This window comes from Mastomys coucha, unplaced genomic scaffold (assembly GCF_008632895.1).
Source record: "Mastomys coucha isolate ucsf_1 unplaced genomic scaffold, UCSF_Mcou_1 pScaffold14, whole genome shotgun sequence".
Lineage (NCBI taxonomy): Eukaryota > Metazoa > Chordata > Mammalia > Rodentia > Muridae > Mastomys > Mastomys coucha.
The window spans coordinates 72,617,644-72,635,923 of record NW_022196896.1 but is presented as its reverse complement, the minus strand read 5'-3'; the positions used below and the strand labels follow the sequence as shown (position 1 = coordinate 72,635,923).

Below are 18,280 nucleotides of genomic sequence, written 5' to 3'. Positions count from 1 at the left end.
AAAAAACAAAAACAAAAACAAAAAGAAAGAAAGAAAAAGAAAGAAAAAATTCAAGACAGTGTATATTGGACAGCATGAAATGATGTAATTTTTGTAGGTCACACTGAACCAAGTTTTTAATGGGAGTCTTCAAATGTAAGATATAAATTTTTATTTTAACATCCTGAAGGAAGAGGACAGCAATTGGCTATCCAGTGACAAATGGTAAGTCCTAAACATATGCAATATTATACTGACTGGGAAGTTTGTATTTAGGAATACACATCTGTGCACATGGACAGACTATACATGTAACAACAATTACATGAGCCAAGAGTTTGAACAAGAGCAAGAAGGGGTTAGTTGTATAGAAGGTTGGTAGAGGAAAGGAAGGGAAGAAAAGGTATAAGTATATTATAATCTCAAAATTTATTTTTAAAGAATCTATTCCACCTTTATACACACTTTAGACAACTGCCTGCATGTACTTTACACAGTACCCTATAAACACTTGGAAGCAAGCATTGCTTCTGTCACCAAAGAAGTGCCAACGTTTCCTCGAGAGGGGTCAAGGCTGTACTTACGCGTGGGTATGAGAACAAATGCTGTAGATTGCTGTTAGGGCTACGATGGTTTTGAAATTTAATAATTGTACATTTTCCTCCAACAGCTAAGACTTCACTAACAGAGTAGTATGCTAGGTTTCAAAATTTCTCTTTACAACAGAAAAACACTTCAGACCACAGAGCTTTGGAGTCCATTCCCAGTGGATACTTCTATGAGACACTCTTACTTTCACACCCAAGGTTCAGGGAACATTGAAGAACAGGGGACAGAAACTTTGCAAGAGTCACTAGCCAAAAAAACAAGAACAAAAACAGAAAACAAAACAAAACAAAACGGAAAAACACAAGCAAATAAACAAAACGACAATAACAACAAAACCAAGCAACTGAGGAAACAACCAAACAAAGGAACTTCGTTTCTTTCTACTTCTTGACAAAATAGCTAATTGAGCATTACGTTTGGTACAGTCTGGTATGGGCTGGTATCACCTCCGTTACACACATAGCAGGAGTTACAATAGTTGGATTGCATGATAGTACTTTGTTTTAGTTTTTTTTGAGAAACTCGATACTTTTTTTTCTATAATATCTGTACTAGCTTATCCTCCTAGTCTTTGTAATATATACAAGGATCCCTTCTCTAATATCTTTGTTTGAATTGATTATCATATTATATACATGATACCATAGTATATATATACACATATATGTACATACATACATAAATACATACATACATACATACATATAAAATTGTTATTCATGTGAAGTAAAATCTCATTTTGGCATTGATACATATTTCTCTAAGGAAGAGTGCTCTTGAGTATTTTTTTTTCATGTACCTAGCCAATAACATTGATCTATCTTCTTGTATGGTGTATCTGCTGCCTGTGTTCTTAATTGAAAAATTGGGATTATCTATATATTTTAGATGTCACAAATCCATTCACCCATCCTGTGTTTTAGTATTCAGTTTAATGTTTCCTTTATGAGACAAAAGGTTCTGTGATTGCAGTAATGTCACTTGTTTATGATAATGATGAATCTTGGTTGTTGGCTTGACACTTCTAGGAAGACGTACTCTCAACCGTGGGACTTCCTCCTTCATTCTAGATTGTGGGCATACATGTGGCATGTTTCTCATTGGTAATTGATTTAAGAGGGCCCAATCCACTATGAACAAATGGATTTAGGTTGTTAAGACAGGGAGGAAGTCAGTGAGCACTGTTCCTCCACATGTGATCTCTGCTTTGTTCCTGCCTTGAGCTCCTGTTCTGACTTTCCCTGAAATAATCCATTTCCTCCCCAAGGTGCTTTTGGTCATGGTGTTTACCACAGCAATGAAAAGTAAACCAGAATATCTATTTTTTGCTTTGTGTGCTATGGGGGTTTTAATGCAAAAAGAAAAAAAATCTTGTTCAACATATATGCTCATTCTGAGGTGATATTTTGAAAAATTCTAGTGGGCTGACATTTATAGAAAGTAAGGGTTAAGACTTACTAGTGATGTATTTGTGTGTCAAGTTGACAAGGGGTCAATTGTACTGGCTGGTTTTGTGTGTCAACTTGACACAAGCTGGAGTTATCACAGAGAAAGGAGCCTCCTTTGAGGAAATGCCTCTATGAGATCCAGCTGAAAGGCATTTTCTCAATTAGTGATCAAGGGTGGGAGGGCACACTGTGGGTGGTGCCATCCCTAGGCTGGTAGTCCTGGGTTCTATAAGAAAGCAAGCTGGGCAAGCCAGGGGAAGCAAGCCAGTAAGTAACATCCCTCCATGGCTTCTGCATCAGCTCCTGCTTCCTGACCTGCTTGAGTTCCAGTTCTGATTTCCTCTGGTGATGAACAGCAATGTGGAAGTGTAAGCTGATAAATCCTCTCCTCCCCAACTTGCTCCTTGGTCATAGTGTTTGTGCAGGAATAGAAACCCTGACTAAGACACATCCTCAGACCCAGACAACAAGTATCTTCTGAATGATTTCTATATACCAAGGAGAGATTTTAATTTTTTTTTACAGATATGTAGTAGATACATCTGAAAAATATGTTTTTAGATATTTAGTATCTCAAAGACAAACCCCTTACATAATATTATACACAAAAAAATTATAGAATTTTCACTCTTTACACATTCTCCCACTGATGACTCATGAAATTCACAAGACTATGAAAATTACTCTAATAAACATAACAAATAACTGCATTATGACTAGTTGTTTTTAACAATGTTAAGATATTACATAAACACAAATGCACAGTTGAAGAATTTTATGAGGCAAGTAGTTTTATACTAAATTACTATTGTTCACACAAGATTCAACTTGCAAAGAGGGATGTGCTTAGCATTCTTTTCTCAATTATAAAGCAAAATAGATTTAATCAAATTTGAGACATACAAAAAAGCACAATGCTTCAGTAATTAAAGCTGTTAGCTTGTTATTTTATTTCTACAAAATGAAATGTGAAAGATTAAAAATATAGTCAAACATAGGAAGAATAGTGACATATTTAGAGTGCTTACTGATCTCTGTAGATCTGCTAGGTATGGGTGGCAGCAGCTGTGTGCCATTGCGAGCAGATGTTGGAGACTGGTGTGATACTGGGGAAAATGGAATCATGTCAAAGATGTCGGTGGAAGGAGACATCACTGTCACACCACAGGCCTGTAATGAAGATAGGAATTAGTGTGATGATCAAGGCAGGCATATTCCTATCGTGAGAATGTCATATACATGTAAAATACACAAACACAACCCTGGCCGGAGCCAGATAACTTTCCATTCTGTATAAGTTAATTATAGTTTCATGTGCTTTGAGCTAATACAGCAAATACTCAAAAAGAAACAACAGAAATTTGTTTTCAAAGCAGAAAACAGCAATAATGTGAATACAGTTGAAGATGGGTAAGCAAGGCATGCTGAGCTTTTGTATATTATAAAAAATTGCCATTCCTGTCAAAAATAATTAACACCTTAGAAACATCTTGAATAAAAACAAATATTTGGAAATTGACTTCATATAAGGTTTTTAAAAGGGTACAGTTAAACACAATAGACTACTTTCTTAATTATAACTGTTCAAATTCAGCTTACATTTTTGTATTCTTAAAAGCAGGACATATTCATTTGCATTTATAAGTCCAGAACAATTAACTGATATTCACTGCAATATATTTTGTAAGTGAATAAGTTCATCATGTTTTCAATAATAAACAGATATCTTGTAAAATAAATTAATAATGAACAATATAGATTTTTCTCCCCAGTGACTTTCTAAGGTAGTACCAGCTGGGAGACTCAGACTGAAGAAGTGGCAGGAAGGCTGGGACAGGATCCTTTCTACCTCCCTCTACAACTAGGAGGTACAGCTGATCCATAGCCCTTTGTGAACCTTTCCCATAAGCGGAGAGCTTGTTTCCAGGGAGTCCTCTGACCCCAGGTCTCAGGCAAGATCACCATTTTCTCTCCAGTGATTTTCGACCAGATGGAAAGAATAGGCCACAGAAGCTGCAGAGCAACTGGGATAGGGACCTTCATTCATCCATCTGCACCCAGGAGGGATGGCTGATCCACAGCCCCCTGTGCACAGGTCTTACCAAGGAAGAGCTGATCTCCCAGAAGTGCTGACACAGGCTTACAGACCCACAGGAGGAACAAGCTCCAGCCAGAGACAGCAAGATCATCTAACACCAGAGATTAACACATGGCAAAAGGCAAACACGAGAATCTTACCAACAGACACAAGACTACTTGGCTTCATCAGAACCTAGTACTCCCACCACAGCAAGTCCTGGATATCCCAAAACACCAGAAAAGCAAGATTTGGACCTAAAATCATATCTCACAATGGTGATAAAGGAATTTACGCAGGGAATTAACAACTCCCTTAAAGAAATACAGGAGAAAACAGGTAAACAGGTTCAAGCCCTTAAAGAGGAAACACAAAAATCCCTTAAAGAATTACAGGAAAGTAGAACCAAACATGTGAAGAAATTGAACAAAAGCATCCAGGACCTAAAAATGGAAGTAGAAACAATTAAGAAATCACAAAGAGAGACAACTCTGGAGATAGAAAACTTAGGAAAGAAGTCAGAAGCCATAGATGTAAGCATCACCAACAGAATACAAGAGATAGAAGAGAGAATCTCAAGTACAGAAGACACCATAGAAAACATTGACATAACAGTCAAAGAAAACACAAAGTGCAAAAATCTCCTAACCCAAAACATCCAGGAAATCCAGGACACAATGAGAAGACCAAACCTAAGGATAACAGGTACAGAAGAGAGTGAAGACCTCCAACTTAAAGGGCCAGTAAATATTTTCTACTTCCCGAACCTAAAAAAGGAGATGCCCACGAAAATACAAGAAGCCTACAGAACTCCAAATAGACTGGACCAGAAAAGAAATTCCTCCCACCACATAATAGTCAAAACACCAAATGCACAAAACAAAGAAAGAATATTAAAAGCAGTGAGGGAAAAAGATCAAGTAACAGATAAAGGCAGGCCTATCAGAATTACACCAGACTTCTCGACAAAGATTATGAAAGCCAGAAGATCCTGGGCTGATGTCATACAGACCCTAATGGAACACAAATGCCAGCACAGGCTACTATACCCAGCAAAACTCACAATTACTAAAGATGGAGAAAACCCTACTCTCTGCAATGGACAGATCATGGAAACAGAAACTAAACAAAGACATAGTGAGACAAACAGAAGTTATGAAACAAATGGATTTAATAGATATGTATAGAACTTTTTATCCTAAAAAGGATATACCTTCTTCTCAGCACCTCATGGTACCTTCTCCAAAATTGACCATATAATCATTCACAAGGAAATGCAAATCAAAACAACCTTGTGATTTCACCTCACATCAGTCAGAATGGCTAAGATCAAAAAATCAGGTGACAGCAGATGCTGTTGAGAATGTGGAGAAAGAGGAACACTCCTTAATTGCTGGTGTAATTGCAAATTGATACAACCACTCTGGAAATCAGTTTGGAGGTTCCTCAGGGAATTGGATATAGTACTACTAGAGGACCCAGCTATACCACTCCTGGGCATATACCCAGAAGATACTCCAACATGTAATAAGGACACATGCTCCACCATGTTCATAGCAGCCTTATTTATAATAGCCAGAAACTGGAAACAACCCAGATGTCCCTCGATAGAGTAATGGATACAGAAAATGTGGTACATCTACACAATGGAGTACTACACGGCTATTAAAAACAATGAATTTATGAAATTCTTGGGGAAATGGATGGATCTGGAGAATATCATCCTGACTGAGGTAACACAATCACAAAATAATACACATGGTACGCACTCTCTGATAAGTGGATATTAGCCCAAAAACTCAGAATACCCAAGATACAATCCACCAACCACAAGAAACTCAAAATGAAGGTAGACCAAAATATGGATACTTTGTTCCTTCTTAGAACGGGGAACAAACTACCCATCCAAGGAGTTGCAGAGACAACTATGGAGCAGAGACTGAAAAAAGGACAATCCAAAGACTGTTCCACCTGGGAATCCTTCCCATATTCAATCATCAAATCCAGACACTATTGTGGATGCCAGCAAGTGCTGACTGACAATAGCCTGATATAACTGTCTCCTGAGAGGCTCTGACAGTACCCAACTAATATAGAAGTAGAGGGTGAGAGCCATCCATTGGACTGAGCACAGGGTCTCTAATGAAGGAGCTAGAGAAAAGACCCAAGGAGCTGAAGGGTTTGCAGCCCCTTAGGACGAACAACAATATGAATTAGCTAGTACCCCAGAGATCCCAGGGACTAAATCACCAACCAAAGTGTACACATGGTGGGAATCATGGCTACAGCTGCATATGTAGCAGAGGATGACCTATAGGTCTTCAGTTGCAGGATAAGTCCTTGGTTCTATGAAGGCTCTATGCCCCAGTGTAGGGGAATGCCAGGGCCAGGATGTGAGAGATGGTGGGTTGGTGAGCAGGGGGAGGGGGGAGAGAACAGGGTTTTTCTTTTTTTCTTTTTTTTGAGGGGGGATGGGAAACCAGGAGAGGAAGTATCATTTGAAATGTAAATAAATAAAATATCTAATAAAAAAAACCAATATAATACCCAAACCATTAAATTATACAATGCAGGTTTAGACTGGGAAGATATTGAAAAATGAATATTAAGATCTGCTGAAAATTCAGTCAAAATTTATAAAGTGCGAGAATTAGAAAATTTTTAAACAAGGTAAAACATATATATTATCTCCTATAGAAACTGACATACTGATTAAAGGATGAATTTTTTTCATTAGAGAAGAAGGGAAGTTTTTTGTTTTTTTTTTTTAGCACAGCATTGATTGTATGTTAAAGAGATGGATTAGCTGTTTAGGTAAAATGACAGTGTACATTTTCTGCATAAACACTTTATTTATTATGTCCTCACTCCTACAGTATTCAGGAATATTGATCTCTTAATCCTTTTCTTTTTTCCTGGCTTGCATATTGCTCCTCAGCATGTAAAAATATTACACCAGAAACATTGCTTTTCTTCTTCTAGCTTCTGTGCTAATTGTGTACCATATTTTCAGGATTTATAAACTCTTAGGATTCTCTGCTTCAAACTGCACTAAGCAGGAACTTAAGAAAATAAAAATATGTCACCAAGGCCCCAAGTCCCATTGCATTACCACAAGTCACGCCTAACCACTTAGTATCAAATAAAGGACACATAGGAATTCTTTTAAAGTAGGGAATGTATAATAGAATTTTTCTGCTTTGTAAGCTATATGAGGTTTGGGAATGCTGCTCTTACTGACTGGCCCAAGAAAGCCACTTCTAGAAGGTGGTTCCACTGACAGTCTGGGGTCAAGGAAATTGTTAGGAGTGAGGGAAATGGAAAACCCATTTCAACAAGGAGATGAGTCATCACTATTACTCCAGAGAGAGTGTGAACATCTTTAAAATACCTGTAGCACATGACCAGAGACTCTGTGTGACAGTTGTAAAGGATCAACAGGAACATGCTAAGGAGGAGAAAAGAAGCTTAGAGGGAGTCAAGAACATACAAGAAGATTATTTGAAAGAGTGTTTTGTGAAAATTGCAAAAATATAGCTACAAAATCTGAACACTTCAAGTTAGATTTCTGTATGAGTTCTCACTAATCAGTTTGTTGAAACATTGTCATATTTTCATAGTTTTAAACAAGATATTAGAGTTACCAGGACTTCAGAAGAAGACAGGAGAGAAGACATTGAGAAAATCTGTGATTTTTTTTTGAGGTCTTCGTGGGTTGATTAAGATGAACACTCATGGACTCAGAGACGGACTGGTGAATAGTTAGTGATTGTAGAATTTTCTAGTGTTAATATGAATTTTAGTAATTGAGTTTCATAAGTATAACTAATAGTAATAGTAATATGTTTACATTTTCACAGAAGTAATGTGTATAGATTCATAGCATGTACATATCTCTAAGCTCAGAAGCATAGCCAAAATCCAAAACTGGGACTCCAGTTTCCCCGCCTATCCAGAAAGTAGGAGGTTCCCCATGGCAGAACACTCTAGAGATAGAAAAGAAGTTATCAAGAACCTCATAGTAATGAAATGTCATAAACAATGGGCAAATTGTAAAGGGCAAATGGGTAAAGAGTGTCTATATATCAAACTTCAGGTGACTAGCATGGACATTTCTAGTCAAGAGATAAGCTCTGTCCAGGGATTGGATCCTATAGTCGGCAATGTGTCAGCTAAAAAACGAAAAGCTAGAACTGAGCCTTTCTTCATTCACTATGATACTATAAGCAAGATGTCAGAAAGAGAAGCCCACTCCATCAATGCTCCTTTCCATTCCCCCATAAGAAGAACTCAAAGGATGGAGGTATGGGAAAAGACACTATGTCATTGCTAAGGGAGGTTGAGCAAAAGGTTCTCAAGGTCACAGTTTAGGTTTTCTTTCTGCCTTTACGTAAGGGAAGTACTGAATAAAGAACCAGAAAGAGAGAGAAAGTGTTGCAAAGACCCCCAGAATGAAGCTTGTGGAAACATTTAAGAGAGGTCTTGACCTAGAATGTGAGAGGGAGACTTTTATATCAAGGCTCAAAATGCAGAGATGCATGAGTATGAGGCCAGCTGGAAAACTGAGTGCCTGATTCAACTGAAAACTGCCCCAGCTCTGTGACAGCAGGGTGGGTAGGATTGGGTGGGAAGCTGTGCTCTGATCAGCTTCCAGATTGCCATGTTGCCTCATAATTCTAAAATTCATTTTAACAGTGCTTCATCTAATTTAGATTTTTAAAATTAAAATAAAATTACATCACACCTCCTCTTCTACTCCTTCTTCAAATGCGTTCCATATCCCTTCCATATAACTACCTCATTTCTCTCAAACTAATGTAAAATGGATTATTGTTATATATGTTTATAAATGCATCAATATATAGGTACAGCATACTGAGTCCAGTGAGTGTTGGTTGTACTTCTATGTCTTCTGGGATAAATACTGGATAACTATTATGGACAGGCTCATCCATGAGGAGGACTAATTGTTTCACTGTCAGCAATTGTTAATTGTTAATTGCTCTTTGTACATTTTTAATATCACTTTAAATATAAGCCTTAAGAGTAACACTTATACCACCAGGAAAATACTATTTCAGTTATGTAGATTTAATGTGGATTTATTATTTCTTTTTTTTCTTTTATTAGATGTTTTCTTTATTTACAATATCTCCTTTCCCAAGTTCCCCTCCAAAAGAAAAAAGAAAAAGAAAATAAAATAAGAAATTAAATTAAATTAAATTAAATAAAAAATAACAACTAAAGCAATCCCCTGTTGCCTCCCCGCTCCCCCTGCTCACCACCCCACCCTCTCCCACCTACTGGCTCTGGCATTCCCCTACACTGGGGCATAGAACCTTCACAGGGCCAAGGTCTTCTCCTCCCATTGATGACCGACTTGGCCATCCTTTGCTATACACATGCTGCTGGAGCCATGAGTCCCGCCCCCCCCCCCATGTGTACTCTTTGGTTGGAGTTTTAGTCCCTTGGGAGCTCTGAGGATACTAGTTAGTTCATATTGTTGTTCGTGCTAAGGGGCTGCAAACCCTTCAGCTCCTTGGGTCCTTTTTCTAGCTCCTTCATTGGGGAACCTGTGCTCAGTCCAATGGATGGAATCCCAGCACTTGGGAGGCAGAGAAGGGCAGATTTCTGAGTTCGAGTCCAGCCTGGTCTACAGAGTGAGTTCCAGGTCAGCCAAGGCTACACAGAGAAACCCTGTCTTGAAAAAACCAAAGAAAATTTAAAAAGCCTGATATAGCTGTTTCTGGAGAGGCTCTGACAGTACCTGGCTAATAGGCTCACAGCCATCCATTGGACTGAGTACAGGGTCCCCAATGAAGGAGCTGGATTTATTATTTCTAATTGTGAGATCTATTATCTTGTATTTCTTTTAAAATTCATGCATGATTTTAAAAATCATGGCTATGATTTGCCTAGCCACAAATCACCAAAAGAAACTTGAAACAAAGTTTCAATGCTGTGAGCAGGTATTGCCCAACAGAACTAGAAAGAAAACATACTTGCTTCCTATTCTATAGGGTTAGTCCCTGGGTCATGTCTATGCAGCCAGCAATGCTGAATGTGTAGCCAAGATCTGGTAATCATTTCCTGTGGGCTGCAAATGTTCCTTACTGGTGTTCATTTTTAAACTTCATGCCTTTGTTTAGAGACTCACATTTAGTTTGTTGTGTAACTGAGAGTTTTCATAATGTGCTCTTGCCTAGCTTGAATTCAAGGGTAGTTGAGAAAGCACTAGAAAGATAAATAATCAGGCTTGTTTACCTGCAACAAAATACACATTTTAGGTTGTAATTGTCTTATGAAATCTAATCAGTGGCTGCACAGTTGATTATGTAAAAGTAGAATTTTATCTAACATTGAAAGGGAGACATTTGTTTTACCCAGCAACAGACAGTACTCCTCCAAACTACAATTTCTTTTCATTTAACTTTCTGGCAATAGCTTGATTTGTTTGAAAGCTTGTGGAGCTAGTGAAGCTAAAATGCAAGTCTCTAGACATAAAAACCAAGAGAAAAGTATTGACTTGGTTGTGCCCAAATTTTATAAAAGAGCAAACTTCTGAAGGTGTTCATGAGGCCAAGAGGGCAAAATAAACCCTCTTTTCAAATATAAATATAAGCACCACTGACATGTGAATATAATAAATGGAAATCAGATTGTTCCTAGATGATTAGTCCCAAATGGCAGAAAACCCAGCCTCTCATCTATTGCCAAACCACGAGAACACAGGGGACAAAAGCAAGCCATGGAGTCAAGGAAGAGAAATTTCTCAGTGTATCTCAATGATATGTTAGCATAAGGACCAATTTCTAAAACCAACATAAGGTTTCCCGAATCTTGCTGTTATAAGGAGATACATAGAATGGATAGTATCAAGTTTTATTTCATTGGCCAGAGAAGGAAACTGTGACTTAGCTAACTGAGTGGAATTTAGGGCTGTGAACATCCTGTGTTGGAATGATCAGTGGTGAGGCCATCTGTTTGGGGGAAGGGGTTACTCCATTTAGCATGAGCACAATGAAAACTTATTTAGCATTCCATGACATTTTAATTGTGTACATAAAATTCACTTATATTACATAGGTGGATAGTAGGATCCTTAATTAGAGGATTTCCTTAGTTACTTTGTAGACCATTGCCTCTATTTCTTTACTCAAACTGCTAGCAAGTTTAATCATTTTGCAAGCATTTTATATTTTATGTCTGAGTTCAAAACAAAACAAAAATGTACAAAGTGTCCAGAATTTCAATCCCAGAGTACTCTGTGGGAACTCAGTGTGGTATTCTTTCCTAGTGTATACTTGAGGGTAACATTACACTTTCACAAGAAAGAACAAATGTACCATACTTCTAACTTAATAATAATTGGTTAACCTAACAAATTGCAAGCCATTAAATAACAGATGTACACATTTCAATTTTACAGCTGTCATTTTTTTTTTCAATTCAATAGTTTGAACCATTCCAGATCTCTAAAAATGGGTTTTCCTAAGCATGGCAGTAATTCATAGTAGATAGTTTGCATAACATAAACTTATTTCTTTATTTTGAATAAGACATGTGGGAAATTATTTTTACTCTGGTAAAGTAAATATAGCTCTCTTAGGGTTATGCCGTGTAAATAAAATACAAAGTGAAAAGCGAAGATATCTGCTAATAATCTCTTGAAAAGACAAGAACTCAAACCATATACACACAAACATCAAAATGGTCTCAGTAGCTTGTATTTATATATTTGTGAAAACATGTACTTATACCTATATGTATACATATACATAACATATACACATGTAACAAAAACAACCAAAGAAAAAGGGACTATCATTTTGAAAGTGGGGTAATGGGAGGATCTAAGTGTACATAGAAGTACTGGAGTAAGGGTACCTGGGAGAGTATGAAGGGATGAAAAGGAGGGGAAGAAATGATGTAATTCCTTTTACTTAAAAGTGTACTTAAAGAACAAAAGTAGGTTAACAAAAGCCTATAACAATATTTTCAAAACTAGTAAATCAGAACTGTCATAAATTCATATTTTAATGTTATCACTTAATTTTATCTAAATTTTAGAATTCTAAAAGATTTCTAAATTGACTGTCTTTTGTGAATCAAAAGTTTTCTATGTTCTTTTTCAAACACCATTTAACTGTGGTGAGAATAGCCATTGTACACTCTGAAATAGTGGTTCTCAATCTCTACTTTGGAACCCCTTAAACAGTCAAACTACCCTTTCACAGCAGTTGTATATCAGATATCCTGCATATCAAATATTTATATTATGATTCATAGCAGTAGCAAAATTGCAGTTATGAAATAGTAATCTTACTCATTTATAACCTCAGCACTGACTCCATCTTTTCTCAGGTACCCAGTGTTTGTGCAGGACAATGTCTGCCTTGAGACAAATTTGTAAGATCTGCTGAAAAGGGAGCAGTTTTGTGAATGTGTCCCCAATCCATTTGATCCTCCCAAATTTTCTCCTTCAATGATAAGGCTTTAGATCTCTGTCCTCCAAGAAAGGAAAGATGGTGAATAAGCATATTTATTTTATTCCTTTGACAACTCAAAGGCTGAACCAAAGCGTAGCCTGATCAATTTTACAAACAACTACTCAAAACTCCCTCAAAATATAGCCTCTCACACTTTGTATAACAGGACTATACTTAGCATTTTAATATAGCTTTCAAGAGTGTGTGTGGCATTTTGCATTTTTAGAGTCCACGCAGAATGGATTTGAGCCATTGTTGTGTATCTTGAGAAGAGGGAAGTAAATAAGCCAAAACGCAATACCTCAAAACCCTTGAATGGAGTATATAGTGAAGAAAAAAATAAGAAAGATTATACTAAGAAGGCTCAGACCATAGAAAGCTTGGGCCTTAGGAGGCTACAAAGCCCACTGAGCTCACTGTCTGTACTCCTGTCTGGTCAGGAGTCACCGACCTTTCTTTGCTCAGCTATAGCTGTTGACTTATCAACTCTGTCAAGCAACGGTCAGACCAACTCTCTCAGCACAGAGGAAGGAAACACATGAGTTTAGAGTAAAAGAGAAAAAAAATGACCCGCTTCTAGGGCATGCTAGTTTGAAGCATCCTTCCTCATGGTAATGAACTAGGAAGCCAGTATGATATTAAGTCTATAAAATTATCGGTGTATAATTATATATATTATGGATGAAAATTGTCAAAATTCCTGCAATAGTTTACTTGTCTCCCAATTGGGTTCAACTCACATAACCATGTTCTAAGTTAAACTTAATGTGAATAAAATATATTCATTAATGCAGATTATTAGTGGTACAGATTATTAAACAGGAAAAATGTCCTGTCCTAAATACATCTTTGCTAGAAAAAAAATATATAACTTTAAAGTGTACTTTTCTCTCCCCTTTGTTGGGTATTTCAGCTAATGTCATCCCCATTGTGTTCTTTTATGACTGGGTTACCTCACTCAGGATGACATTTTCTAGTTCCATCCATTTAACTAAGGATTTCATGAAGTCATTGTTTTTAATATCTGAGTAGTACTCCATTGTGTAAATGCACTACATTTTCTGTATCTATTCCTCTGTTGAGGGACATCTGGATTGTTTCCAACTTCTGGCTATTATAAATAAGGCTTTATGAACGTAGTGGAGCATGTGTCCTTGTTACATGTTGGAGCATCTTTTGGTATATGCCCAGGAGTGGTATAGCTAGGTCCTCAGGTAGTAGTATGTCCAATATAGACCATCTCCAGAGGTTAGGCATGTCCCGCCCTTCCCTCACCCAGTTGAAGGATGGGGCCACCCACCCATCTCCAAAATTTTAACCTAGAATTGCTCCTGTCTAAAGGAAATACAGGGACAAAGAGTGAAGCAGAGACTGAAGGAAAGGCCATCCAGAGATGGCCCTACCTGGGGATCCATACTATATACAGACACCAAACCCTATTGCTGGATGACAAGAAGGGCTTGCTGACAGGAGCCTGATATGGACATCTCCTGAGAGGCTCTGCCAGGCCAGAGCCTTACAGATACAGATGTGGATGCTTACAGCCAACCATCGGACTGACCGGGGATACCCAATGGAGGAGTTAGGGGAAGTGCTAAAGGAGCTGAAGGGGTTTGTAGCCCCATAGGAGAAACAATATCAACCAACCAGACCTCCCCAGAGTGCCCAGGGACTAAATCACCAACCAAATAATACACACGGAAGGACCCAGGCTCCAGCTGCATATGTAGCAGAGGATGAGCTTGTCTGGCATCAAAGAAAGGGAAGGCCCTTGGTTTTGTGAAGACTTGATACCCCAGCATAGGGGGATGTTAGGGTGATGTGGCGGGCCTGGACATGTGCGTGGGTAGCACCCTTGTGGAGGCAGGGGGAGAGGGGGATAGAATGGAGGGGTTTTCAGAGAAGAAACGGGGAAGAGGGTAACATTTGAAATGTAAATAAACAAAATAACCAATAAAAAATTATAAAAATAAAAGAATAAAATGTACTTCTCTGAAAAATAATCCTTTTTGCCAAAACCACTTAATACTGATATTATCCCAGGAACTGAGGAAAGGATTTCAAAATGTAACAGGTCAGACACAAATAATTTCATGACAAGTGCTTGAATAATGTCTGAAGGACACTTGCTTCATTTCAGTGTCTGAAGCAAGTGTAGTCCGGGACATAGTCTTGTTCTTAGTCTATTTCCTAAAGTGAAGTTCAGCACTGTACGGCCAGATTGCATGGCTATTGTGTCTAACTCCAGTAAACAGTAACCAGCCTGAATGAAAGACTGAGTTTGCCACAAAGGGAGAAGGAATGTTAAACCTTATGATCAAAGTGAGATTTAAATTGTTTTATAAAATATGAGGTAACAGAAAGAATACCATGAAATCAATTGTGTTCTGAACTATGAAATTTAAATATGAAAAAACACCCTGCTGACTGATCTTCATCTCTAACCACATTTAGTTTTGTTGTTGACTAAAAAAAATACAATTTGAATTAGTGCAGTATGACCAGGGGGTGTTGAAATCATAACATCATACACTTACTCAACGTACTTACTGGAGAGGAGGACACTTGAGTTGTTCTCAATCGGTCTTCTAAATCCTGTACTTTATTTTTAAGTTCCATATTTTCTGTTTCTAAGTCTTGGATCTAAAAATCAAAAGATTATTGAATAACTTTCAGGATTATTTTTTCTTGGAAAATGTTGGTTATCTCAGCTACATTAGCAATTAGCATTTCATTCTATTAAAATTCAAATATCTTATACACAAGGAAGAAAATGATGTGGAAAAGCTAGGGAAATATCAGAAGATCCTAGGTCATTGGAAAGACAGTAAATTAAAAAGGATTCTTGTGTGTGCAAATTTTATGTTCCTAATGTTCATTGCTGTATTTACTTGTTGAGCTGTACAATTTATACCCATAATCTTGGAGTACAACCACAAGACAACGTTGCTCACCAAGACTCTGAAGGGTAGAGAAAGGGCATAATTGAATTACAAAGGAATCTGATCTGCATGGGAAACCACTTACCCAGCATCTGCTGCCTCTGCTGCTCTGATCCCCATGAGAAGCATCAGGAAGTGAAGCAAAGTCACATGAGAACACTAAGTTCTTGTGGGAATTCAATATAAAACAGTTAAAGACTGTGCAGAGGATCCGGGAGGAAGAATTATAGGAATATGGTGCAAGCAGCTCCCACTTTGTGAGGGACAATTAATGGCAGGCCTTCTCAGTTTGTTTGATGACACTCAAACTTCCCAGTACGCACATCAGACAAAGGTGAAACAAGGAGCTTAGCTTACTCACTCTTTTCTGCATTCCAGCAATCTGTTTTCTTGTTTCTACATCTTTTCCTCCAGATTCTAGAAATTTCCTGTATGCCAAGTCAAATGCTTGGCCAATTGTTAATGTAATTTCTTCAGCCTTTGTGAAAATCACACAACGAAGATCTTCATGTTAACAATAAAACATCAAACTGTGATTTAATACCACCACCCCCACCCCCCAAAAAAATAGTAGGAGACATTAATAGGAAGTACTCTGAAAGGGTTATAATGATCAGGGCTAGATACTTAACAGACAAGCAAAGTATTCTGCAATGGCATAAGAATCTGATGACCCCTTCATCCTCGAGAGTAAAATCAAGTGCACAGTTATTAAAGTGAGAAAGTTGTGCAAGTTCCCTATGTAGCCTGCTCTGTTTAAACTGGAGAGCTATCTTTTGTTTTTCTCCCTTCCTTAAATGTCTACTACGAATTAAATACAAGAGTTTAACTAGATTCTGGGAATTCTCTCGTTTGGCTATTGTTTTGTTTTTTTTTGTTTTGTTTTGTTGTTGTTGGTGGTGGTGGTGGTTTTTTGTTTTTTCCGAGTGAGAAGGTTTTTATATTTTGGGTAGGTAACATTGATTAAAGCCTCCTGGGTGGAATCCACGGAAAACTCCAGGGAACCCCTTTGCAATGGAGCAAGTAGATCCACTTGGCTCACAATCCTCATAGAAGTGAGCAGTCTCAAACAAGGGTCAGATCTTAAACAGATGAGATGACCAAAATGTAAAATATTACGAGAGTTCCTAATTTTCGGTGACAGTAAACAGTTCATATTTTTGTATGGTAATGACAATGGAACAAAGTATAGTCGTCATTTGAATTGAACCTGGTATATATTCTATCAAGAAAAAAACTGCTATAGACATCCAAAGTCAACCAGCTCTTTCCTTCTTCATCCAAATCGCTACAATTTCATGACATTTGCATAAAGCATTCATGAAAAAGTGATTTACTTAATTAACTCAAAAGTTAATTAATGTCTTAATAAGGAGTTAATTGATGCAATGCACTGACAAATGCCATATTTAATAAGATAAATTCCTGTTTTTAATGACAGGAAAATAGTGCTAATATTAAATATTAAAATCATTCCCATTTAATAAACTGACATTGTAATGCTCTTTATCTATTATGAACTATCTAAAACAAAGCACTAAAGGAGGACTTTTGCTATACAAAATAAAAATGTAAAATGTATACATAAATCATGGAGATATCTAGTTTAACAAAGGAAAGAAAGCTATGAAAAACATCATAATAAGCTATAGTAAAAGTACTAAATAAGTGAAAGTGCCATTTACCCAAAGAGTCAATTTAAAAATCTATTAAAAAAAAAGCCAAACCAACCAAAAAACAAACAAGCAAATAAAAAAACAATTAAAAATCCAAACAAACCTATAAGTTCAACAAAATGGTGATGGTTCTTGCTGTCAATGCTGACAACCTTAATTCAACCAGGAAACTCACATAGTGGAAAGAGAGTCAACTCCTGCAGGTTGTCCACTGACCTCCATATTTGTGACATTACAAATGCATAACTATACTCATACATAGCAAACACACACACACATACACACACACACACACACACACACACACAGAGTGAGAAAGAGAGAGAGGCACAAACAATTAAATTAAAAAGATATGCAATGAAAATGTGTGTAATATTAAAATGTCATAAAAGTAGTTATGATAGATTGGATTCTTCATGAATCTTTGTTTCTAATTTCAAAAAATGTGAAATCATTATTGTAACTTTTTGTATAACAAAAGATAGAACCTACTCTAATTTTTATTTCATATACTAGATTTTGATCATGTTTTCAACCTCCTCCAGCTCATGTACATCCTACCCACTTCCCTACCACATACCCAGGAATGATATCTTCTTTTATGATGGTTAACTTCCTACCTTTTATTTTTAATTAAAACATGTTTCATGCATATTGATGCTTTATCTTCAGGTATATCAGGATATTACATGCATGCTAGTATCCCCAATGGCCAGCAAGGTTACCTGGAACTGGAGTTAGAGATAGTGTGAGCTATCATGTGGGTCCTGGGAATTGAACCTGGACTTCTGAAAGAGCAGTATTCTCTCCAGTGTTAGTTTCCTACCTTTTAAATTATGGAAGTTCTCTTTCTATTTAATAAGATAACATGCTTTTCTCAAATATTTAATATGTGCAGTATAAAGGATAATTCAAATAGCAATATTATTGATTCACCATCAATAGCATTTAACTTCATATGAACTATCCATTACAATTTTTTGAAGATCATACTCTTTTTAAAACATCTAATTTCTTTTGAACATGAAGCTATTATAAAAAGTCTATGCATGGTATGAAT

At 37.0% G+C, this 18,280-nt stretch overlaps 1 protein-coding gene across 2 annotated transcripts in view; it reads right to left on the bottom strand.

Moving 5' to 3' along the window:
• Gulp1 (GULP PTB domain containing engulfment adaptor 1) overlaps nt 1–18,280 on the bottom strand; it is a 256,656-nt gene that overhangs the window by 13,920 nt on the left and 224,456 nt on the right. For both annotated transcript variants that reach the window (XM_031367384.1, XM_031367385.1), the window contains 3 exons: nt 15,906–16,022; nt 15,153–15,245; nt 3,065–3,206 (listed from right to left, as the gene is read on the bottom strand). In XM_031367384.1, coding sequence (XP_031223244.1) covers nt 3,065–3,206; nt 15,153–15,245; nt 15,906–16,022 — 352 coding nt within the window. The remainder of the gene's footprint in view (nt 1–3,064; nt 3,207–15,152; nt 15,246–15,905; nt 16,023–18,280) is intronic.